The sequence below is a fragment of the Podarcis muralis genome, chromosome 1 (genome assembly GCF_964188315.1).
Source record: "Podarcis muralis chromosome 1, rPodMur119.hap1.1, whole genome shotgun sequence".
In the NCBI taxonomy this organism is placed as follows: Eukaryota; Metazoa; Chordata; class Lepidosauria; order Squamata; family Lacertidae; genus Podarcis; species Podarcis muralis.
Window position 1 is genome coordinate 50412753 of NC_135655.1, and position 25936 is coordinate 50438688.

At 40.9% G+C, this 25936-nt stretch overlaps 1 protein-coding gene across 14 annotated transcripts; it reads right to left on the reverse strand.

The window, feature by feature from the left end:
- Positions 1-1290: 1290 nt before the first annotated feature.
- On the reverse strand, positions 1291-25811 carry ATG13 (autophagy related 13). 14 transcript variants are annotated; one of them, XM_077928719.1, is made up of 18 exons: positions 25045-25810; positions 20448-20529; positions 19631-19711; positions 17298-17417; positions 16533-16579; positions 15149-15289; positions 14465-14505; positions 13931-14027; positions 13542-13640; positions 12215-12302; positions 10546-10644; positions 8745-8867; positions 8086-8225; positions 5958-6075; positions 5563-5640; positions 5267-5383; positions 4359-4487; positions 1291-3046 (listed from the first exon to the last, which is right to left on the reverse strand). In XM_077928719.1, the coding sequence occupies exons 2-18, from the start codon at positions 20514-20516 to the stop codon at positions 2969-2971; spliced, it is 1665 nt and encodes a 554-aa protein (XP_077784845.1). In that variant the 5' UTR covers positions 20517-20529; positions 25045-25810; the 3' UTR covers positions 1291-2968. The 14 variants fall into 14 exon arrangements, with proteins under 14 accessions (XP_077784845.1, XP_028582618.1, XP_077784847.1 ...); XM_028726785.2 differs by having other exon boundaries at positions 8757-8840; positions 25045-25809; XM_077928721.1 differs by having other exon boundaries at positions 8745-8840; positions 25045-25809.
- Between the last annotated feature and the right edge of the window lie 125 nt (positions 25812-25936).

The window sequence follows — 25936 nt, forward strand, 5'->3', positions numbered from 1 at the left end:
TTAGTAAATTAATATCTTGATCAGGTCTAACTAAGGAATAATGTACTCAAACTGAACCAAGTAGCAAGACTTGGAAAACAACAAAGAAAGCAGTATAAAAAACCCAGCAGCGCTGCATATTCCGTGCATAGAGGCACATCTGTATTTACTGGGCCCTTCCATGGCAGTTCTGTGCAGACATATATTGGTCTGAAGTAACTGGGACAGGCAGCAACTGGCTAACTTCCTTTAACTATTGCAGCATCTTGGCGTGAAGAGGAGAAACTATACAGGCATTGCCATCATATGGAGAAACTTCAGGGGGAAGCTGCAAAAAATAGTTATGAGTGATCTAGTAACTATAATTTGGCTGGTAGGGAGGCAAATGTCACTTGATCATTGCAGCGGGATCAGCCACTCTGCAAGTAACTAACCAGAGAGCAGGCAGATGTTCCCGTAACAGATTCTCTTGTCAGTGCACTAAAGCCAACTTATGTAGACAAAATTATCTCCATAGCAGTACAGTGGTACCATACCTTGAGTTACAAACGCCTCAGGTTACAAACGATTCAGGTTACAAACTCCGCTAACATGGAAGAGTTACCTTGAGTTGAGAACTTTGCCCCAGGATGAGAACGGAAACCGTGTGCTGGCGGCGCAGCGGCAGCAAGAGGCACCATTAGCGAAAGCATGCCTCTAGTTAAGAACAGTTTCAGGTTATGAACGGACCTCTGGAACAAATTAAGTTCGTAACTAGAGGTACCACTGTACTATCATCATCAGCTGGTCTTGGGGAAACCATTGGTCACCTTGTAGGTCATTATAGGAATATAATTTCATTGTGCTATATTCCAGTATAACTAGAAGGATAAAGAATTCCCAAAGCACCTAACAAACCACAGAAGGCCCTGGATCAGACATTATACAGTTTGTGGCATTTTGCAAGAGACTTTTAGGGGTAGTTTTGATATTGATATTACTTCTGCCAAAGACCCAGAAGCACTTTTGGCCAGAGACTGGGGTTAGATCATGTTTTTTTCATGGACCAGTGTCATGCAAAGGCATTGCCAGTAGCTACTTTGAATACAAATTGAAATGCCATATTTGAGCACATAAATAAACTCACAATTTTGAGAGTTAGTAATGCAAAACAGCAACATGCTTGAAGGCAAGAAATTGGAGCTTCAGCTCATTTCTGTCCAGCAGTAGAGGTGAGAAACCTAGAGAGGTTACATGGTTAGATGATGGCTGTTGCCTAAAACAAACAAACCCCCTTCATCAACAAGAAATGGAACCATATACTTCAGGAAGTTAACATCTCATTACTTTAATCAGGAAACCATAAATGGTCCTTCATGTCCGCAGTCATAAGAAATAGTTTATAAGAGAACAGGTTGCAGGGAATGGTCTTCGGCATTTTACAGTACAATCCTAAGCACATTTCCTCAGAATTAACTTCCACAGAGTTTAATGGGATTTACTCGCAAGAAAGTTTGCACAGGATTGCAGTCTCAGCTTGGTTTCTAATGAAAAGGAAGAAATAAGTTGTGCCCAGAGTCTAACATATCCCTGAGCTGATGCTTAGTGTTGTTTTTCCTTCCCCATATTTGGTGAAGAACAGAGCAGGCAGATCAAACACATAGCAATGTCAGCCAATCACACTGCTTAATGGCTAAGTCATTAGAAAAATAAACTTTTAGCCAATCAAAACCCCATCAATTAAAACAAGTACCACAAACGTCTTTAAAATGTGCTTGTCTGAAAAAGCTACTTTCTAACTAAGTGCAGACCACAGCGAATGTATAAGCCTGTCAGAGACAATCATTTTAGAAACTTTCTACCAGTGCACTGCATCAACGTGCATTTTTATTTATGACATCCACAGACCCAACAGGGCAGAATGGAAATCGAGTCACCAGAAGAGATCACTTTGAAAGCATAACCATGTCTGTTTCTGAAAATAAGTATTATAGTTTACCCTGCAAACAGGAGTGGGGGAAATGACAGCTGTTTGGAACAACATACTTGCAGTGACAAAGGACAAAGCAGCCTATATGGCTACTTTACAAAGTGAAAGCATCCACATACATTTTTTTTAAATATAGGTTTCCTTTAGAGTAATAAATATTTCTTATTTTATGATAGAGCAGCAACATTTGAGGGGAATAGAGGAAAGAACTTTGGACTAAAGACCCCCCCAAAAAATTAAATAACCCTAGAGAATTAGGATTCCTAATTCATATTTACAACTGCTGACTGTAAACACAGCCTACAAACTCTGGATCTTCTCCAAATGCCACAGACCATGCTTGTGGTCTTGGGGAGGCAATATATTGACACACACCGTGTTGGCAGGTAATATACAAAAAACAATTCTTTTAGCGTCTGTGGCTTACTTTGAAACTGCACTAGACAATCAGGTCAGGCCCCTCAATTCTTGTTTCCACACAGATGTGCAACATTATGTTTGCTTTGTTTAGGGCACCACTGGTGAAAAACGGCCCCTTGCCCTTATGTTTTAGCTGCACTTGCTGAAGGCAAGCCGGTGTTTGAACCACGCTAGCAGAATCTACAGTGCTCACAAGACAGTTACATTTCGTCAGAGTTATTTCTGCTTGGCGTTACTGCAGATGCAGGGAAAAAGACTGTCCCCAGGAAACCAGATTGTAGAGCCCTGTTGAGGGAGGAAGAAGCATCAGTGTCTCTCAACACATGAGAAAACGGAAGAAGAACGGGTCTTGATCTTGTTTCCTAATACACTGTATTCAATACGAACCTCACACGGGTAGGAAAGCAAGTCACACCCTTCCCAAGGACTAGTTCAAAGAGATACAGACCACTGTTTCTGCACCTGACAGAGCAAAGCAATAGTGCCTACGAAATTGGGGGACGGGGACAGAACAAGACACTAAGGGAAGAAATGCAGAATGCATGGGCTTCCTTTTCCAGGGTGTCTAAAAAGTTCAATGCTGCTGTAGAATAAGCCGTTTTACTGTAAGGTCTCTACAAAGGCATCAAATTCTTTGACATTTTTCTCATGGACAGCCAGTTTATCTGGTAGAGAATCCTGTGAAGACAAAGAAAAATTATCAGTAGCTACATTAGCCAGTTCTTTTTTCTTTCACATAATACACAGCAGGTGTGGGGGCCCTCCAGATGTTGTTGAACTCCAACTCCCATCAGCAGCAGCCAACATGGTCAATGGTAAGGGATGATGGGCATGGTAGTCCAAGAGCATTTGAGGGACCACAGGCTCCTCACCCCTGAGACACAGGAATAAAAGAGGTAGTTCAAAAAACATAAAACAGAAGAGCAGAGTAAGGCATAATTAATAATAATAATAATAATAATAATAATAATAATAATAATAATAATAATGCTTTATCTGAAGACAGATTTGATTCAATAGATTCAGCACAACATTACTATCAAACTATGAAATGCTCTCAAGATCTCCCAACCTGTATGCACAGCTACCCTGGAAAGGAGTAAAATGCTGTAAACAGCATCTATCCAAGTCCATGGCTTGTTTGTAGGTGTGAAGGTGCATGAGATTGTGGCCTCTGAAATTTGCTGGAGCAGCTTTAGCACAATTACACTTGTCAGCCTGCTGCTAACAGATGGCAACTTGCAGGGATTTTCTTTAAAAACCTTTTGTACATTTTACAGAGTTTCAGAGGCAAAAACAAACATGTCATTAACCATGAAGAGCATATGATCTACAATACAGCAGAGAAAACAAAAGGGAGGGAGAGAAGAGTGTGAGCAAATGCAGTCAGACTTGCTCGGCTACAGTTGGGAATGAAGACTGAAGAGTTAAGACAAAGACCTCATGGGAAAGATATGCTCAAGGGGCAAGGGGAGCACTGTGCTTAAGGAATCAGTTCTGCACATAGGAGAAAATATGAAGTTGTGACTGAGTGCAGGATACTGTCTGAGGGAGCTAAGGATGGTACAATTCTGAGGATGTAGGGAAGCAGGGAAATGAGAACCAGTGTCAGAAAACGCCTTGGATCATCTTGTAACAAAATATTTATGTGGTACTTCAAAATGTTACTTCTTCATATACTGTGCTTTATCTCAAGGAACCCTACAAAACCCCTGTAAGGCATGTCAAAATGATGATTCCAATACATTGTGTGGGTGGTCACTGGGGCGGTCTAAGGTGATGAGAAAGTGGCCTGCCTAAGGCCATGTAATTTTATAGCACTTACAAAAGATTTGAACTTGGCGCTTTGTCACTTTTGAGTTCACAGCACAATTATCTAACACATTAAATAATGAATGACCTGTTTGATCAGTCCTCTCAAATAAGGCATATTTGGTTTATGTATGGCAGGGAACAATGTCCCTCAAACTGAAATCCCATTTTTGCATACCAGATCTTCTGCCATGGACTGAGCCCCAATGTCAATGGAGAGGCTGCTGAGCTGAGGAGGATTCTGAAATTCACGGTAGAATGTTCCAAGGTCTATTGGGAGAATGTCATCCTTAGAAAATGCCGGTTTCTAGAATTAAATGGACAAATATCAGTCAGCTGTACATTGATAACACAACAGTGCTCTGTTCAATCATCATCTGATAATGTATTTAACCACTATCAATGAAATGCATTCCATTGTTTCACCCAACAACAGCACAATGTATGGCATATAGTAGAACATGTTTTCATCTTTCTCCTATCAAAACTGGTCATCTGGCTATTCTCTGGACTGCAGGTGAACCTGTAGTCTGTAGTGTGTGATGTTATATTGCTTTTACTATTTTTGTTGGGAGCCACCCAGAGTGGCTGGGGCAACCCAGTCAAATAAGCGGCATATAAATAATAAATTGTTATTATTATAACCTGTGTTGTAGACTACCTTCTTAGATACTGCTCTTTGCTCATGTCACCCTATAATCTGAGTAATGTAGAGAATTTGCTGAGATTGATTTGGGGTGAGAGTTTGTGAAAAGGGCCACTTTTGGACAGAAGGCTGCACCAAATAGCCTTTGAGTTCTAGTCCTATGAGTAAAACTCATCATGGGTTCTTAAGAATAAAAGTTTCAGGTCTCTCAAAAGGGTCCAGTATGCTGGAATTCCTGCAAGCTCAGTCTCTCAATATTTTGGGAGGCCACATCAGTACACTTCTGCTTTTTAATGAAATAATATCCAGAGCCATTTGCCCCACATTGGTTCTGTGAAGATGCCTTTTCCTAAGGAATTTCATATATTTTAGCATTTCAGTTCTCCTTCAGACATCGAGGCGAAGGTTGTATGTGTATGTAAAGGGCTGCATCAACTTACAAAGTCAACCATAACAAAATCGTCATGGATGTTCCCATTGCTGCTGCCACTGGAGCCCACTGAGTGTAGGCTGCCCTGGAGGGGAGACTCTATTTCTGGAGAGTCAGGAGGATTCACCTGTTGAAGAAATCCAAGTGTCAGACCAACATACCCAAACACTGGCATGAGGTAATTAAATGGATGCTAAAAGTTACATTTTTCAGTCAGAAAACAGAAGCATGCTAATGGCTGGGTTAGGAAATTCAGACCCACTCAAATCTGAGAAGGCAGGACTGAGCAAGACTGGCATTTCTTACCATGGGGTCATTATCTTCTGGCTCAATGTTCTTGGGCGCAAACATAGCAAAAGGAATGTCCAAACTGGCCATGGTCACCTAGAAAGGATCAAAAGACAGAATCCCAAATGTTCAGTCAAATGCCGCTCCTCTTACCCAGCATGCAACACAGCACTGTGAATCTTCAAACTATGATCAACTAATGTTCAAAGAAGAAAGAAATAGAAAGGCTGCTGTTGTTTTCTGCCTCCTGTGTCAAGGGAGAGGATATTCCTTGAGTTTTTTCTTTCCTAAAGAAGAGCACATCATAGAATTTCAGAGCTGGAAAAGACCTCGCCCAACCCCTTGCTCAATGCAAGACTTGCAACCACCATATTTATGACACAAAGTCTCCAAGAGCAATGAACTTAAATTACCTGGTTGATAGGTTTATTGACAAAGGCTCCCACCTTCCGCACAAATATTGTCTCCCAGAGATCATGTGGGGACCCACTCTTTCCTTCACTGCTGTTAGATACAGTTTCTGTGTCCTCACTGAGAGAGAAAAGAGAAGGGGTATTAATTGATTTCCTCTTGTTTTTCTTGCTCTGCACGAGCTCTGGAATGAAGCACTGGTACATGAGAGTGTATTATTTGTTTACCCATATGTTGTACTGCAGGTACAAAATGCAGTATTCGACACACAAAGGACAATGCATAATGTGTAAAAAGTATTAGCAAAGTTCATGGTGAATCAAAGTTATCTCAGTAGTCATCCCAAATAAAACCGAAAAGGCCCTCTCCTGGGTACCCACTTGCTGTATTTCAGATAGTGGTGAAGGTGGTGGTCCCAAAGGAAGGTCTCCAAAGTGGAGTAGAAATCCTGGACAGACTCATTTGCAGGCTGTGTGTGTCTTAACATATTGTGGTCCCAAGATTTTAAATATTGAAGCCAACACTTTGAATTGAGCCCGAGAACAAACTGGTAACCAGTGAAGTTGGTGGAGGATTTGCGTAATACAATTTGAACAGAACACTCCCAGCCACATTCTGAATAAAAGACTACAAAACTGTTCCCATAGAATATTTCACTACTCTTTTCTCTTTCTTTGTGCAAAACAGAATTTTCCTTAATGGATTTTGTTTTCTTAATATTTTCATGGGTTTCTCCCCACTTCAAGTTGTGATTTGTATGTTGAATTAATATCCACACCATAAATGTCTTCAAAAGGCAATGTCATTCCAGGCCTCTGGAGGCTCCTGATCATATCCCTCGTGGAAGCAGGTACAGGTGTGGAGAGGGAGATTACAGCCATATGAACAGGGGCACTACCCAGAGATTATGGAATACACGTGAACAGGCCCTAGACCAAATAGTGCCCCCTACACCTGTTCAGCTTTTGAAAGCCCTATTTTTTATTGCATTTGTACCCCATTTCATGACTTTGAGGTGTAGTATGCATGGATGATTTATTCCTGTCAAATATGGTGATTAATTGGCACATGTGGATCTGTCAATCTGTATGTATTGATATCACACATAAACATAAAAAACACTAAATTGGATTCTTCTAAGCTTGTGGGAGCTTCCTAACATTAATTGAAATGTACTAACATCAAGAAATTGAACTGTACAGCAGTGCTGGCTGGACCAGTATTAAATAGTGTTACAGCTTTACAAGTGAGGATGAAGTGTTTGCATGTTTATTTAAGTTTATTTAAGGGGACAGACAGTGGGCAATTTGAGACTAGCATCCCAGGCGCTTGTCTAAATTACATCCTCAGGAAAAATAGAAATGTTAAGTTTGCCAAAGCTACCAGTATTAAACTGCAAATGTCAGTGCTGGTACTGTCCTCAACTCTAAAGGGCAAGGTTTGTGCTTAACCCTAACAGAAGCTCTGCAGGAATTGGTGTTTGAGGTATTCTTGTTAGAAGCTACAACTATGCTTTAGTACCTGCAGTCAGTCATTTTACAGAAAAGAAACCACAACTACTTTATTATTACTAATGAAGAGTCTAGTATGTGGAACTAATGAAATGTCACAAGGTGGAAATAGCGGCATTAAAAGTAGCTGGATCAGACAGATGTAGATATTACCAAGAGTACAGCTCCAGTTCTTACATTTTTAGCTGCTACTGAAATTTGTAAAGTATCCAAAGTCTGAAACAATGCTGAACTTTAGGTGCTGGTCCATCAAGAATAGTGAAAGTTACTGTAATTACTGAATACTAAATAATGTTGATTTTATGTGTGTAGATGCATTTTACTATGAAAACATTCTGTCAAACAACTGTTGGATTTGGAAAATTACTGTCCTATCTTCCTACAGGGCTGTAGTTACTGCAAATGTAGGAGAACCCTACTTACACATGCTTTCTCTGCACTTTCACTTTGGGGAGAAAGAAAGGGAAGAAAAAGAATCTGAATTAGGGAAAGTTAAAATTCTCTAATGATCTTCCTAACTGCCTCTTTCCAGAAAGCTGCTTATAGCCTAGCAAATGAATTATTATTTTTAAAACCTGTAGTAAGACTATGAATCACCATGAAGAGATGGAAAACTTACCTGCTAGCTGGAGTAACTGCAGAGTAGTGACCCCCATCCAAAGGGGTGCATGTTGCCATTCTCTCATGATCAGCCTGAGTGCCATGAACTGGTTGGCTAGGAATCAAGGGCACTCCTCCATCCTTCCCTGGAACCATCAACTGGAGGAGAAAGGGATAAGAAAATTAGATATTTTAGTATTCATTTAAAAAAGCTCTAGGCTCTTTTATTTTCAAGTGTATGGTTGCCTGACTCTCAATGATAGGTAGCTGACAGCTGGTTACATGTTATACTCATGATATGAGAAACAGCCTGGTTCTGCCTGAAGGCTTCCTACCAACAGGTAAAGAGAGCTGGAGAGGATCTCAGTCACTTACAATGAAGTTAAGACAGGGAGCACCAGAAGAAATTATCAACTAAGGAGAGTGATAACCAGACATGACAAGGAAAGCTGGGCACTGGCCCCCCATTCCCAGCACTTGACTATGGTATCCTCCAGTTTTCTTTGCTTTATGGCAGAAAGCCTTCAAATTTCTTAACAGGCAAAGCAAGGCTGCTTCTCTTGTTGCTCAGCTCTGACTGTACCCTACAAGTAAAATAATGGGGTAAGAATGGATAGAGAAATATGTCAACAGTTAAGGAACAGAGTTAGCTATGAGACATATAAAATGGTCTCAAACCTCTAAGAATACCTGGTGAGGATGTGCAGCACTCAAGCCGCCAGCAAAGACTACTGGGTAGGCCAGGTCAGCTGATCCAACTCCCAGGGCTGTAGGCTGATAAGAAAGACGAGAGCTGGAGAGCTAAGAAATGAGAGGGGGAAAGGGAAAGGGAGAGAAAGGGAAAACCCCACACAGTCTGAATAATTTTCAGAATTACTGGAAAAGGCCAGGAAAAGAAATCAGATTTGCAGAATAAAATACTAGGCTGGAACTGAGGTAGTCTGAGCCACATGCACACACAAAACCAAACCAATCCTAGACATCTTTACTTAAAAGAAAAAGTTGCCACTGATTTCAATGGAACTTATTTTCAAGTTGTGTTTAGGATTACCAGGGACCACTCTCAAGCCTGGATTTTGCTTAAAAATGATGCACAACACCTACAAATGATGGAGATGGCATTCATATAGGACTGAGAGGATAGTATGAAGTGTGTTGACCAATAACATGCTGGACAAGAGAGCAATTGCTTAAAAGCTGTGTTTATTATTTGTTTTCTATGAGGGTTTTTTAAAATGACTGTTCTGTGTTTTATTGAAATGTTTTATATATTATTGTTATATGCTACTTCAACTTCCTATTGATTTTCACTGCCTTTATTAAATAAATGCTACAGAAGAAGCCTGGAAAACCACTGCTCTGACAGCAGACTCTAACTGTGGATATAGGTTCATTGTCAAACAAATCATGTGACCAACTGCATGCCTCTCTTTGACTCCCACACCAAGAAGGGCAAAGCCCGCACATAAAGCCTCACATTCTGCATCTCAGTTATAGAGGCAAGTTTCCAGAGCAGGCATTTTATAGTCCTCAATGTGAAAGTCTACCTCATAGCCAAAACTTTCCTCTGCTTAATATTTTAAAAATCTTTAAACTGTATATATAACCTAATAAACAATATCATTAAAACAAGAATACTACATCAAACCCTTAAAAGAACACTTGTGTAAAAGCATATAAAACAAATAAAAACAGGATTTCAGGGAATCCAAACAAATAAAAACAGGACAGTTTTCAAAATGACTCAGGAAACATTAAAAAATAGAATCTATTGGTATCACACTCCCAAAGCACAGTCTGACACAGCTACAGAAATTGGACAACAAAATATTAAATTCCTCACTGGGCTATCGGAAAGCTCTGGAAAAGAAACAGAAGAAATGCCTATGTGGAATACTGGGCTCACAGTAATTAATTAATGTGCTCCAAAAGCCAATGTCTAAGGCCAACTGTAACAAAATTAATCCACTAGAATAAAATTGACTCCTGAGGTACAATAACTGCTTCAGCCCTTTATAATGGTGACAATAAACTTTTAATTTCTTCAGAGGTGAAAAATACTGTTTATTTCCTGTCCCCTGGTCAACTTAAGAAAACACACAGCAATTTCCAGAAAACTATATTCCACGAAGCGATCAGTATTGGACGATTGCGCTGTAAAGTTTGCCCTGTAGTCTAAACTACATATTTTCATTGCTTCTTTGCAAATTTCCTGTTCAGCAATAAAGACAATAAATTTATAACTTCAGAGATGTTTGATTCATTTTCTTTTCTAAAAGGTAGTCAGTAACTGAACAGATTTTGCAAACCTCTAAGCATATTAAACTCAAATGCATGTTTCATTTTAGGCTAACCAGCCTAAAGAGCCAACTCTAAGGAAAATGATTTACTAGTTAGTGAAAAAATACTTTTGTCATGCACCTTCTTTATTTTAAAGGTGTTGTCAGGCCAAACATATTTTTTTCTACTATGAACTCACTTGATGTGAAAAGGTCAGCCCCATCAAAGGGCCCTTCAATGTATCCGTCACGACAGGAGGAGGGGTCTGAAAATGTGCTTTAGTGGCAGTAAATACACACTAAACACAGACACACAAAAGGAAAAGAAAGAAAAAGACTTCAGAAAGAAAAACTGAAAAGAGTTGGATGAAGTGAATGTTGGTGAGGACTGTGGCTACAGCTATGAGAAACATTCATACATGTCAAAGAGTTGCAGAATTGCAGGGGAGCTGCATGCTTTATAAAGGGTTTAAAATGTCAGGAAACTGTTGTCCACTTTTTTTAAAAAAGTGTTCCTAGTTGTAGTCTTTATCAATGAATTCATTGCTGATCATATATAACCAACAGCCTGAAACTCTCTTCTAAAGTCAGATGTTATAGGACTTTTATTGATCATCTTAACAACTAGGCTTGAATAGCTGTTGGTGACAATTGAGCGAAGGGGGAGCTATATAAAGTGGAGATCACTCTAAGTCCTCTTGCATCTCAGTGATCAAAGCAATCTCCAGTTGCACTAGGCTTGAAGGTTCAATATAAACACTAAGACAATAGGCTTTCTCAAACACTTTTTTTTTAAAGATACCTCACCCTGTTACAGAGCAGCTGAACACAAACCCTAGCAAGAACAGAGAAAAAGCTGTGAGCCACAAACTCAACAGCTGTGCTGGCTGTCAAAGTCAGAAGCCATGTGTCTTCAAACTAGAGTTTGATTGAGACAACTGAAGTAACAGATTCAGAACCTTTTATAGGAACTTGTTTCTTCTGTGATATTTGACTGGGCAACCAGGAGAGCCCCTAAGCATAAGGCAAAAATCTTTAGAGTGCCCCAAAACATACATAAATTGGAACTGGACACTTTGAACCAGGAAAACAGGGGTGAAGCAAAAGGCTGTGCCCAACCCACAGCTGCCTGTAGAGCATGCCCTCATCCTCTAGCCTGAAGTTAAGATATGATCCTCAGCAGTTTCCTAGGATTATGTGCACCACAAGTGTTACATGCCTTCTCCTTCCCTAACAACATCTGTTTACATATCTTCTCTTCTGGAAATGCAATCAGAAACTCATTTCCACACCAGGGCTGCCCTAGTGAAGGAGATTCGAAAACGAAACCTTCAACACCAACTGCACAGCTCCAAAGGCTCTTTGCCAGTCTTCTAAATCTATGGAATACATCGGCCAGAGTATGCAAAGTTTTAAAAGGAAAAGAGAAGAGAACAGTGATCCATCTTTAAGTATTTTACAATTGCCAGGTATAGAGAAAGGTTTTTAAATTGCAGCAGGATGGAAACAGGTGAGTACTATGCAATCAACAGATTGTCAGCAAAATTGATTCAGAACTTAAAACTGTACTCTGTGCAATCAAGTGTGACCAATACCACATTGTTTTATCTATAAAGAGACAGAATTTTTGTATGCACAAGGAAACTTATCATTAGGCACAGCTGTAGTAAACTATCATTTAGTTTTCAGTAACCTTCATTTTTGTATTTGTCTAACAATCTGTAATATTAATTTCTTAAAACGTTATCTAAAAATACAAGTGTCTGTAAACTAAAACGTGCCTTGTTGGCAAACATGACAGTACAGCTAGCTGCCTCTCTGAAAGAGGCATGTTGGAAAACATATAATGGTCTCTGAAAAATTGTTTACCTGTGATGGTGGTGAAGTAGAAAAAGAGGTGGTGCAGGCTTCTTGAGAATCTTCCACTGATGGGTATGCATTTTCCTCACCAGCTGTTCTGTAACAGAAGGAGGAGATAAGCTTCAAAATGGGAATGTTCAATAAAACGCAAGATTTAAAGTACATACAGAGACAGACATTGTAGACAGACCCAGAACATCTGAGTGGAGTTGAAAGGAGAATTATGAAGGAGCTCTAACTCTTTCCTTATCGGGGTTTAAATAAATACTACTAGAGTGGATTAAGTCTGTTTGGATTTTATTTGTCCAGGAGTAGTATAAAACATTATTCTCATACCTGCCTTGTAGCTTTTGTTAGGAAGACTCTTCCTGATAAATGTTACCTATGCTACCAGCTGTAGAGCATAGCTGTCAACGTTTCCCTTTTTTAAAGGGAAATTCCCTTATTCCGAATAGGATCCCTCACAAGAAAAGGGAAAAGTTGACAGCTATGCTGTAGAGATGTACAAAATGTAGCTTTAAAGCCAGTTTAAAGCACCTTATCATTGCTTTTGGTCTGACTGCAAAGGAAATGTTTATAAAATAAAACCTTTTACTAAAACAACTCTTTGATTTTGATGACCACTTGTTATGTATGCTTCAGTTGAGATTCCTGCACTGCAGAGGGTTGGACTAGACAGAGGACCCTTCAAACTCTAAAATTCTATGATTCTTTGCAATGGGTTGGCTCTAGGATTCCCATAAGTGGAATTCCACTCACAAGATGCTTCCACTGGATAAGGAGGGGGTAGTTATTCATCAGTTCCTAGTTCACTGCTCCTGAGGGTTGCAAAAAGTGAGGGAGATGGCATACCTCCGGTCCCTCTTCCTCCAGCAGAAGCATCTGCTGGTAAACATTCCCTTTCACAAATTAAAGTAGATCCAGTATTTGAAAACTATATGAAATAAATGAACCACATATGCTTTTGAATGCTGACACTTGAGTGTACAAACACTAAAATCAATGCTTGCAATGCACTGTGTTAGCTTTCTTCTGCAACTCATTTCACTTAGCAGTTAAGAGTTTTCACTCTGAATAGTATTTTTTCTGATTATATACTAATGATGCAAATGAGAATTCATGTGAACCACTGTCTACGTGAACTGGAGAGAGTCTGAAAGTCTAAGAACCCTCTAGACCATATGCCATTCACCCACTTCTTATAGAATAGAAAATGCAGGGTTTTCCATTTCATGTAAGGACTTTTTCTTTTCTCCACCCAGCAGTGCATGATGTAGAGGCTCTGTATTTGGGAAGAACTGCCTTCACCTATGATCTGTGATTTGTATTTCCTCACCTGTAATTGCAGGGATGCATGGGTGAGGAGCTGGGGTAGGGACGGTCCACAAAGTGATCAATGATAATCCCCATGATAGGTGGGGTCCTCTCAAACTGCCTGCAATGCAACAAGCAAATGGTGTTATTCATAAGACTGTGTTCTCTTCTCTGCTGCAACCCCAATTCTGACAGCTAGACTGCTCTTCTGCATCAGTTAATGGGAAGCAGAGCATCCCCACAATTCAACCCTACAACTCCACACATGAACAAGGAAATTGGTGTTCAGGAGCATGACTCAGGGCTACCAAACAATATCACTCCACAAAATCTGAGAAGCCCAGGATTTTGGGCTTCAGAAGTGGAAAGTGTCCTGGAAAATGTGGCTTAGTTTGACTCTCATGCTCTCACCTGGTAGACATGAAAGCTAGGTTGATTCTGTAGGCACAGGACAAAGTGATGGTGCCTAATGGAGTACCCACTGTCCCAACACGGACGGTCTGAAATCCTATGGAAATAGAAAAATTATTATTATTAATAATAATAACAACAATAAATTAATAGTCAGCATTAAAGATAAAGATTGATTTGCCATTTCTCTGTTGCTGAATGACAGTTTATGTCATTCTGCTAGCAACAAAGGAATAACAATATGCTCTCCTGCCATATCCCTTACTGAAGGCATACCTCTTCCTAATAAATCTCTCAGCACCTTTTAAAAAAAAAGTTATTTTACTAATTGTGCTAGTCCATGTAGGGACCGATGCACGTGCTGTTAATAAACGTTATATTGCTCTTATTGACCTCCAGTAAGGGAATCTCCTAATTCCCCCTACATCCAAAATCCTTCATTTTCTTCTTATATTCTCCCTGACTGTTATGTTACTGGTATATAGTTGTTGTTTTTTTAAGTCTTCAGCTAGTTTGTTCATTGCCAAACCATACCTTCTCCCAAGCCACTCAGCTGAACTTCTCCGAAGTATATCCTATGAGAGAGAGAGAGAGAGAGAGAGAGAGAGAGAGAGCACATTAAACATAGTCTACTAGGTAGTATAAAGTCAGGTGCACTAAGTGTTTATCATTGAGCTGTGTCTTCTGATTTACAAAGTACTTTACAAGATTAAGATTCTTCGCCCATACAATATTTATCTGAGTATTATTGCCTTTTACTCATGAGTAACTGGGACTGAAAGACAGCAGTTTGCCCAATGCCATCATCCAGTAAATTCATGGCTGAGCTGGAAATCTGAACCCACAGATGATATGCTATTCACTGGTCAGCAGATGAACCAGAAATATCATTGTAAGACCCAATTCAGGCTTGCCTTTTCTATTTAAAAAGGATCCTCCCTCACCCGCCAAACCTTAAGCAGTCCGAAAACTTTCTACCAGACATGTTCTAAGACAAAGATGGGAGAAAAAAGTTATGTTTTAGCTAAGGATCCTTTTAAATGAAACAACTGAGGAAGCAAGCTGGCTTTTAAAGGGAAAGATATTCTAAGAATATGGAGAAGCTAGAGAAAAATAATGAAGCGTTGATCGAAAATTGCAAAATACCATAGGAAAAAATGAGTGGGAAAAGTGCATAAGAGCCAATAGTTCTATTGTTTCTATTTCAATATTTATTACCTGTACAATATTACATATTCATGACCTTGTTTCCTAGAGAGTCTGTAGGCAGGAGTCACCCTTGTTATAGCAAGTAAAGACTTCAGTAATAGAGACAGTCTGTTGTACACAGTGTAAGAAACTTTGATTTCTTTATCACACCTAAAAAGCACACAGAAAGAGTTAGTCCAATATTCTCAATGAAGTGACACAAAGTACACTAATACAAGCTAGAGACAGTGACATTTGGGGTCTACACTAGATTTAGCCATGTAAAATAGAAGCAATTGAGATTACAACCTGCCCTTAGAAACACAATCTATTCATATACCTTGTGCAATTTGTTCCCAAAGAATATTTATCGAATTGCAAAAAAGTATTTGCAGAAGTTACAAATAATCTTGTACTAGAATTAATTACTGTAAGTTTTTGAGCATTTTTAAGCTTATTTTATTATATAGCTTGTAGATACCTATATAATTATCTTGCATAATTCTTATTTGTAATCAATTAGAAATCCTTGTACTTCAGCACAAGATACAGATCACTTTAAATACTGAGCAGGTATGTTCTGTGAAAAGACACTTGAATTTCTCAACTAACAGATACCAAGAGTTCTCTCTTACTTGAATGATAAATGTGATAAAACCTTAAGTCCCTTTGCAATTTTTCTAGTCTAGGAGACAAGTAAAAGCTACGAAGCAGCAGATGCTTCTGGCTAATTATGTTTGCCTGATGCAGAATTTAAAAAAAAATCAGAACTAAACTGCTGACTCACTGTAGATAATTTAACTCCAGTGTCTTCTACAACATTGTTAAATCAAAACAGGCCATTTATATCATGGGTCAATAGGAGGATCTATTTTAGAGCTTTCTGCCATCTAATAATAACTGCCCTTTTAGATCTAGGGTGAATTGATTTAAATCAGTCATTTAAAATCACCAACAACCAAAACAACCAGCAGAAAATAACCTAATTTAACTCAACTTTCCTATTTTGTAATTCATGCATTTCCTAAACCTGAGTGCACACGAAGTGGTTGCTATTACCATTTAACCATATTGGCTTGCAACTATAGTCATTGAAGATAATCCAAATCCCACGTGGTTTTAGTTCTACCCTGTTATATCTGCTTCTAGGCAAGTGGGGAAACTGTGAACATGACTAAGAACATAAAAAGAGTCCTACTGGATCAGACCAAATAACTATTTAGTTGAGTATTCTGTTTCCCACAGTGACCAACCAAATGCATATGGGAAGCCCACAAACAGAACATGAGTGCAACAGCCCTCTCCCATTGTTGTTTCCCAGCAACTAGTATTCAGATGAAGTCCTGTGCCCTTATGCACTCAGCCAGCCAAGAAATATCTGCTTATTGGACAAGAATCAGCAACACACACTTACTTTTCATTCATTTCCAAACACCAAATTTCCAACTCCATGGAATCCCCCTGCAGTGGAAAAAGGAATGTTTAAATAACATCTTTGTGAGGTGTTCAATGAATGGGAAAAACCTGCAAAATAAGTTTATCATCATATAAATAATCTTTTTTTATCTTACTGTGGTCCCTTTGGAAGTTGAATGGAGACACAAAATTCAAAATACTACATGTAATAATCTATTTGTAGCTATGGTTTGCTCCTTCTGATTCATAAGATTAAAGATTTGCATATATAAACAGGAGCACCTTTTCCCCCTTGTAAGATGCGCTCAGCTTCCTTTTGACTTCAAAATGACAAATATACCTACAAATGGCCTCAACAGTTTGGCCCCACCCCACATGCTTCTGCTGGGCTGTTTGTTTGTTGAAAGCAGTTTGTTTGCTTGTTTAAAGCTGAACCCTATACGTGGTAACCGTCACACAGTTCGTTTTTTATTTTTCTAATGATGATTATTTAAAAAACAGATACTGTATTTAGGCTGAAAAACTATTTTGGATAGTTAGGGTGCCTCTACACAACCCTCTATAAAGAATGCGACAACAACATAGCAACTGCAGTTTATGACCTAGGGTGGCTCTTTTTTATGTATAGACTCTCCTTAACAGTGCCAGTAGTGGTGTGCTAAAAAACGCTTGCAATAGATATCATGTGTATAGTATGAAGACATTGATGACATGAGCCTTAAAGCATGAAGATGGCAGAAGTATAGTTTTGCTTAGGCTTTACCTCTGAGGTTTTGAGAGAGATTTCCACACACATTGACCGCCCAACAGCAGGCAGCTGTCCCGCCAAGGCTTTTTTTGCTTCATGGGTAACTTCTGGGATATCTTTGATTGCCAAGTTGAACTGCAAAATTAAGAGAGTTGATTTTACTTTTGAGGAACTTATTTGAGAAACCTACCATGTGTCACACAACAGGAATGTATGTATTGGAACTTACAACTTACTGTATTTACTCAAATGTAATGCACACCTTATTTTGCCAAATTTCATCACAAAAATTAGTGTGCGCATTAGATTTGATGGTGCATTTACATTCGCAAGCAAATACTTTTTTGGTTTCCAGGTTTTGAAATTTGAGGTACACATTAGATTCGTATAAAGACGACAACAGGACAAAATATTCTCTGCTGTCACACACTGATGATTACTAATACAGTGGTACCTCAGGTTACATACGCTTCAGGTTACATACGCTTCAGGTTACAGACTCTGCTAACCCAGAAATAGTGCTTCAGGTTAAGAACTTTGCTTCAGGATGAGAACAGAAATCGTGCTCTGGCAGCGCGGCGGCAGCAGGAGGCCCCATTAGCTAAAGTGGTGCTTCAGGTTAAGATCAGTTTCAGGTTAAGAAAGGACCTCCGGAACGAATTACCGTATTTTTCACCCTATAGGGCGCACCGGTTCATAGGGCGCACCTAGTTTTTTTTGGGGGGGGGGGTAAAGAAAAAAAATTATTTCCCCCCCAGGCGCGGGGCTGGGGCGGGGGAAGCCTGAGTTTCCCCCGACCCCAGAACATGCTGCTATCCGCAAGCCTGGGGAGCCCAGCGAGAACTCTCGCGGGCTTCCCTGGCTTGCGGATATCTGCCCGAAGCCCGGGGCGCGCTGCTCAGCACGCCCCAGGCTTCGGGATGCAGGCTGCTATCTGCAAGCCTAGGGAGCCTGGCAGGAACTCCCACCGGGCTCCCCAGGCTTGCGGATAGCTGCCCGAAGCCTGGGGCACGCTCCGCTGCACTCCCCGGGTTTCGGGCTGCAGGCTGCTGTCCGCAAGCCTTGGGAGCCCGGCGGGAAGTCGCGCTGGGCTCCCAAGGCTTCTGGAGAGCTGCCCGAAGCCTGGGGTGCGCTCCCCGGGTTTTGGGCTGCAGGCTGCTGTCCGCAAGCCTTGGGAGCCCGGCGAGAACTCCCGCCGGGCTCCCAAGGCTTGCGGATACCTTCCTGAAGCCTGGAGAGCGAGAGGGGTCGGTGCGCACCAACCCCTCTCGCTCTCCAGGCTTCAGCGAAAGCCTGCATTTGCCCCATAGGACGCACACACATTTCCCCTTCATTTTTGGAGGGGAAAAAGTGCGTCCTATAGGGCGAAAAATACGGTAACCCGAGGTACCACTCGGGTGGTATTTAACAGTCTTGCTTTACTTTACTTTTTTTTTGTAAAGCAGATAATACCATCACAAAAAATTCCCAGCTCCTTCCTTGTTCCCTCTAGTAGCACCTTAAAGACCAACTAAGTTAGTTCTTGGTATGAGCTGTGTATCTGAAGAAGTGTGCATGCACACGAAAGCTCATACCAAGAACTAACTTAGTTGGTCTTTAAGGTGCCACTGGAAGGATTTTTTTTTATTTTTTTTTACTATGGCAGACCAACACGGCTACCTATCTGTAACTTGTTCTCTCTATTTACCGTTCCTCTCTTGGGAGCTTTTATCAGAGCCACAGATGAAAAGCAATTAAGAGAAATCCACCCAGAATCAGCTGAGGTAGAAACTATTCAGACATATATATTATTTGTATACCCAGTACCACAAGATGCCCAAATAGTAGTTTTATGTGGTTAAAAAGAAAAGGAATGCTGTTTTAACATTTTTGCATGGTTCTATGTCTGCAGTTGGGACACGGGTGGCGCTGTGGGTAAAACCTCAGCACCTAGGACTTGCCGATTGTCAGGTCGGCGGTTCGAATCCCAGCGGCGGGGTGCGCTCCCGTTGCTTGGTCCCAGCGCCTGCCAACCTAGCAGTTCGAAAGCACTCCCGGGTGCAAGTAGATAAATAGGGACCGCTTACTGGCGGGAAGGTAAACGGCGTTTCCGTGTGCGGCTCTGGCTTGCCAGAGCAGCGATGTCACGCTGGCCACGTGACCCGGAAGTGTCTCCGGACAGCGCTGGCCCCCGGCCTCTTGAGTGAGATGGGCGCACAACCCTAGAGTCTGTCAATACTGGCCTGTACGGGCAGGGGTACCTTTACCTTTACCTTATGTCTGCAGTTCTGCTTCAGTCTTTTGTTTCCTGTATCTTAACATGGCACAAGTATGGGAATAATGGGATTCATATGAGGAATATAGTTTACCCAGTCAGAGCCTGTTGGTGAGGATGATGATCGAGTACAGATTTTTTCACCAAGTCGGGCCTGGACAATCACTTGTACAGTCTGAAAGAGAAAATATGAGATTTGTGAGAAGTCAATATTTGTTGCTAAACAGGAGAGAGATGAGATGAAACACAGAAACAAAAGTAACCGCTTTCACTACTTCAGTGTTTTTGTTGGTCTTCCATTATTTTATCCTTCCTCCCTTGTTAGTAAAACCATACATTTCTCCTTTAATCCATACACACGCTTTCCCAGCTTGCTCTGCAACATCTATACTAATCTCAGTCAATCAGCACAGGACAATCAATGGGTGCTATAGGATGCTGTCTATAAGCAAGGCTTTGATATCTAGATACCTCCCTTCCCTAACCTGGCATCCTTCATATGTTTTGGACTCCAGCTCCCAGCACCCCTGGCCACTGTGAGGCTTCCTGCTTTGTCTACCTGGAATCCCAATTCCAAACTCCCTTGACTCTTAAGCATATGTGATTCAGTCCCAAGGTCTGCAGACGAGTCACCTGACAGTCAAATAGGAGCTAGTCATATTCAAAAGCTGGATGACTATGGGGCTTTGTTTTGTTTTGATACTATAATCTATATTCTTAGAAATCCAAATGAAGTCAGAGATCAGCAGAAAATGTTGTTTTAAAAGGTTTTGACATTGCATCAATCAACATTATGGCACGGCAACATGTGGCACTGCAATAAGTACAGGGAGTTTTGGTTTGTCACAGTGCAACGGGAATGTGGATTTTTTTATTTTTTTTTACTTCTATTCCAAAAACCAAAAAATTACCTTCAGGGCAAAAAATTTGATGAACTTGTCCAGGTCCTTCCTATCCTGGGAGCTGAGATCAGTGTCCATTTCATATGGAAATCTAGAATAGAACAGGCATAAATATTCCAATTTGTTACTAACAGGAGAGAGAGCTTACTATATTATTTAAACTAATCAAAGTTAATGAACTTCAGGAAACTACGGTAATCTTAAAGAGACATAAAACTAATCTTAACCTTGCTGAGATAAATTTGTGTGATTTACATTAATACACTACTAGCTACGAAGAGAATATGCACCAGTGAAAAGTTTATGTGCATTTTCAGAATCAGCTCAGTTGTTATGGGAACTGGAGCAGGAAAAGATCACATTTCATTTAAGCTGCTGAACTTGCTAGAACTATGTGCCAAATGAGTTTGGTCATTATATGCATTTAAATAAACTCTAGCATATTTGTACAAAGCAACATGAGTCTACACATGGAAGTCATTCTTTCACATAAAAATTGACCTATGTAGGCAGCATAGCAATATTGGCAGGTGACTGAGCCCCTGATGGCAGTATACCTGATAGTATTTTTATTAAGTCCTCCAATTGTGTTGCTGGAGTGGAGATGTGGGCAGAGCTGGCATTTGTCATGTCACAGCCCTACTGTAGCTATGTGCTAAATAAAAATAACAAGTCATACTTATGAGCAGGTGCTAGTCTGTCAAAGTTCATGCCATAATAAATGTCCTCAAGATACCACCAGACACTCCCCACCATCCCATAATGCTTCACAGGAACATTCCTTGCAACAATATAATGTTAAAATGCAATGGACTCAGCACTGGGCAAAAGTGCAGAGTATACCTGAACAATACTGTCTCTTTCATTAAACAGGTGTGATATTTGATAAACTATTTCATTTCTTGATAAATGAACAATGATACCTACCTAGTTATCATGAAACTGCGACAGATAAAATGCAATGTAGAACAAAAAGGGCTAACAGATTTTACCTAAGCTGTGGTTAGGAAAATCTGCATGTTTGCTTGTTGAAAATAAAGTTTTATATATCAGAATTTGACCAATATATGGATCATGAGCTGGATACAGACTAAGTCGTGCTTGAGAAGACCCATTGAAATCAATGGAACACAAATTGACTAACTTGTCCCGTGAATTTGAGGGGATCATGCTAAACATCACACACTATTTTCCTCAGTGATCTACCAATGTTACTGAACACAGCTGGAGCCTGAATGTCAGAATCTTTATTTTTAGCCCAGAGGATAACCAACATTATCTAAAAGGTGAGATTTTTGTACCTATGAGCCAGTCAGGTCAGGGAACTATTGGGTTCTATGCTTCAGAAAGCCATATTTTTTTGCAACTGACACCCCCATCACCACATGAAAACCAATACACACAAACTGTAGCACTTATCAAAAATTTCATTTTTGAAGTTTTGAAGAAAAACTTCCATTATATAATGGAAATCTAACACAAATTCACATATGTGACACACCTTCTTTGTGATGGTCTATTGTATATTTCAGACATGCTTGCGCTTTACTGCATGGTGGTAATTTCCACAGGACCAATCCTACTCTAAACCCTTGTTGCTTTTAGTGCCTCTTTCCTGAGTAACTATAATACACAGCATATCTAAAGCAAAATATTTCTATTTCTGTTGTTGTTATTATTATTATTTATATAACACTTTTCAGGTGAATCTCACAAAGTGGTTTACAATTTTTTTTTAATTAATAAGTGTTAATTAAAACTGTGTAATAAAGCAGCAAAAACAAATTACAATGACTCCCCCCCCCCCAAAGCTAGATATCGCCTTCTCTCAGGTCAAAACTGTTCTTTAATAACACTGTGGTGGCAGGTTTCTTTTTACAGGGTAAGGAAACAGCTTTCTTTGCTCTCTATTCTGGCAGACACATTTAAAACAAAGGGTGTTAAGAAATGAGTAACCTCAACCCATATAGTATTTCAATGAGAAGACAGGATGGACAATTATACTGTTTAAGTCTCTCAGTGCAGTGATTCTAGAACCTTCACAAGGTACTAGAATATCAGAGATACTTCATGATTCTCAGGTTACAGATCATTCGCTTTGGGATGAACGGTAGCTCAGTAGTAAGGCATTAACTTTGGAGGCATAAAGTTCCAGGTTTAATCACCAGTTAAAAGTACTTGGGTAACAGGAAGATGTGAAAAACTTTGGATCAACAACTTTGAAAGCTACTGCCAGTCAAAATATCCAATACTGGGCTAGATGGACTCAGTATAAGACAGTTTTCTATTTCACAAGGATTTCCAATTAACAGCAGCATTGCTTTCTCTAGTGCAAACTCCTTAAAAGCAGGAAAACATTTTAAAAGATCCCAATAAAAAAATTCAAATAAAAGCTAAACTCTTCTGGGTGACACACAAAGCATTTATGAACCTGCTCCTCCTTTGCCTGTTTACCATGTTTTGAGAGTAGGGAGCAGTTGTCTTGGCAACATTTGCATCACAATCTCCTAACAGGAACAAGAAACACTAGATAGAGCTCCAACTTAGGGGTTGATTCTTTCAGGAGAAATAATTATCCTTGAATTCAAGTCCAGGCAGATCTAATGTATGCCACCTCACCATTAGTCTTTCTTGGACCCAGAGAACTGAGTGTAATGTTAAAGGTAAGAAATTTTAGCCTGCTCAGTACCTGGAAAGGAGAGTTTGTGGGAATCCACTGTAAGTTACTGATTTCCTGAATTAAAAAACAACAACTACTACATGTAATAATAATTATAAATTATTTAACAACATTAGAAGAAAACTGACTATGTAATATTTTGGGCCAGTAAGAATATGTTGCAGTATGGAGTGCTTCTGTATAGTGCTCCAGTCAGCCAAGCCTTCCTTCCTTACACTCCTGGCGTCACCCACCTCAGTCAATGTACTCAGCCTTCAATGGGCTGTTTTGACTCCCCTGCCTCAACCTAAAGATTTTTAGTACTTTTGCAAGCTGGGATACCCAGAAGCCTGCTGATATCTCTCTCTTGTGCATGCATGGTAATGTTCTGATTACATAAACACTGACACTTGGATAATTGAATTTGCTCTTAGTACAGATTCTATGATAGAAAGCATATGTCTATAAACTTGACAAGCTGGATCTTATTTTGTTCTGGAATGAAAATTAATTCTGTTACATCATGAACATATATTTCTAAATTTGGAGAAAATACTAAATATGATGTCCTAAAGACCTATGGTTCACTTATCCGCATTTATTCTATTTCCTAAAATAGTGAGACAGCTTACAAGAATTCCCCATTTTGTACCTCCTGAGGGCTGCTTCCAGTGTGTCTAGTATAATATGTGTACCTACAACACTGCCCACTATGTGCAAGAACCATGCAATTCTGTTTGATTCATGTGCTCTCTACAGATGTCATCAAAAGCCACGGCTGGCTCTGGGGTCCCTCAGTGAATGCAGCATACATAAAAATCAACTAGAGCAGACATAAAATTCTAACACTTTACAAGGAATCCTATCGGCAGATATAGTTGATAGGAACCAAACTATGATTATCAACTTTTTTATTCTTGTTATTACAACAAACTGGAAGGTAGCAAACATTGCTTAGTCCCCAAGTTAATATAAATTCTAGGAGAAAAGAAATGAAGAAATGTAATTTTAAGGCAAATAAAAACATGTTTCTAAAATGCCTTTTCTCTGTTATTGAAATACAAAAAAGCCAGTGATTCTAACTAAACTATTTTTTGTTTATGCGAATGGCCTAGTTTTTCCATTACGCAATAGGTATTTTAAAGACCCAGAGCCACATTCCAATGCAGAGTTAGGCACACCAAGACTGAAATACTAAACATATTAACTAGAGAGAAAGTCCCACTCCTCGTAGCAGAATTGCACTGTTTTGGTTAAGATTTCAGTGAACTTAAGCATACTTGAATTTGTGTTGAATTGTGGCCCAAGAGTTAGAAAAGCCTCACATTATTTCAGTCACATTGTTGCCTGAAAGATTTAGAAATATCTCTAGATCAAAAGTCCATGAGGTCAGATCACATGATGAAGACAAAGTATGCAGCATAAAGACGGGCAGCTTGATCCTCAAAGGAACACATGATGTAGCACTAGTTAGTGAAAATAGGTCCTGTGTGGCTGGAATCATTTGAAGACTGTTGCTTTAAAGCAGCTTAATCAGTTATCAGCAGCAGATCTGAAACAACCTCAGTCAACAAAACTCCCTTTTGACAAGGTCATGAAATCAGTTAGATATATTCAAGCTCCGACATCACACATGCTAAGAAATTTAGTGGTGTAGCTGGGTTTAAACCCAAGGTCATGCACGTGCCGCGTCATACGTTGATTACATCACATCCTCAAGGAGGTTTTATTTTCAGTACTCCTTAGGTTCTGAAAGGTTTGTCTAGAAATAAACAGTCCTCACAGCCCTATTTTCCCTACTACCCACAACTCTATACAGACTGTGGTCCGCTGCTCTCCCCACCCCTACTTACTCTGTGGGAGCAGACCCATCACCCTACTCCAGCAGAAGCCTAGTCGAAACCCATCAAATTATGTGCATCTGAGGTGCGGGGAGGGGGGGGTTACCTGCGGGGAGAAGGCTGAGGTGACGGCTCGGGGTCTCATTCCGGGGACGAGCCCGGAGGCTGTCCTAGCCCCTCCTCATGGTCAGACCCAGTGGGCCTCTCCGAAATCCTCGCGGCTGGTTTCGACTCGAAGGGCTGGAAGGTGCCGCCCTCGCCGCCTCCTGTGGCTTCTCTCCTCGGAGAGGAGACTTGGCAGTGACGGTCCTTTGCTGGGGCCACCTCAGGAACCCCAATGGGGGCTCGCAGCACCAAGACCCCCCCCCCTCCGGCCCCGCAGACTTGAGGGCCGCCCGCCTCTCGTCTCCCTTCTTCCTAGCGCACCTTTCGCGCTCGGCTCCGCTGCCCAATTCCCGCGCGGGACAAGGCTTTCCTCAGCCCCGTCTGGGAATATGGCGGGGGTGGGGGTTTCGTAGATTCGTAGCCCAAGCCTGCCGGGAAAACAGCGCCTGCTGGGGAGAAGGCCTGTTGGGACCTTTGGCCCCGAGGCGGGTGACCAATATCCGGCCTCCACTCGCCGCTGCCCAGTGCTTGGTCCAGCCCAGGGAAGGGGTTGGGAATGCCCGAGGCTGGCTGGCCCGCGTACGAGTGAAGTCTCCGTTTGCGCCTCCCCTTCGAGGAAGGCTCTGAGGAACCGGCGACGGCCTTCGAGGAGAAGTCGCTTAGCCTGTCAGCCCTACGAGCCGACCTGCCCGTCGTCGCAGGTTACACATCCAGGGTGTCCCTCACGGCCGCAGACTCCCCCTGCAGCCGCCACCGCCGCCACCGCCGCCACCGCCGCTGCTGTTTGTTTTCATCCGCTCAGGGCGAGCGGGGAGTGCTGACTCCGCATCCGCCGCGGCACTTTCCACAGAGACGAGGACCCGCCTCCCGTTATCAGCGACCCCCCCTCCGCC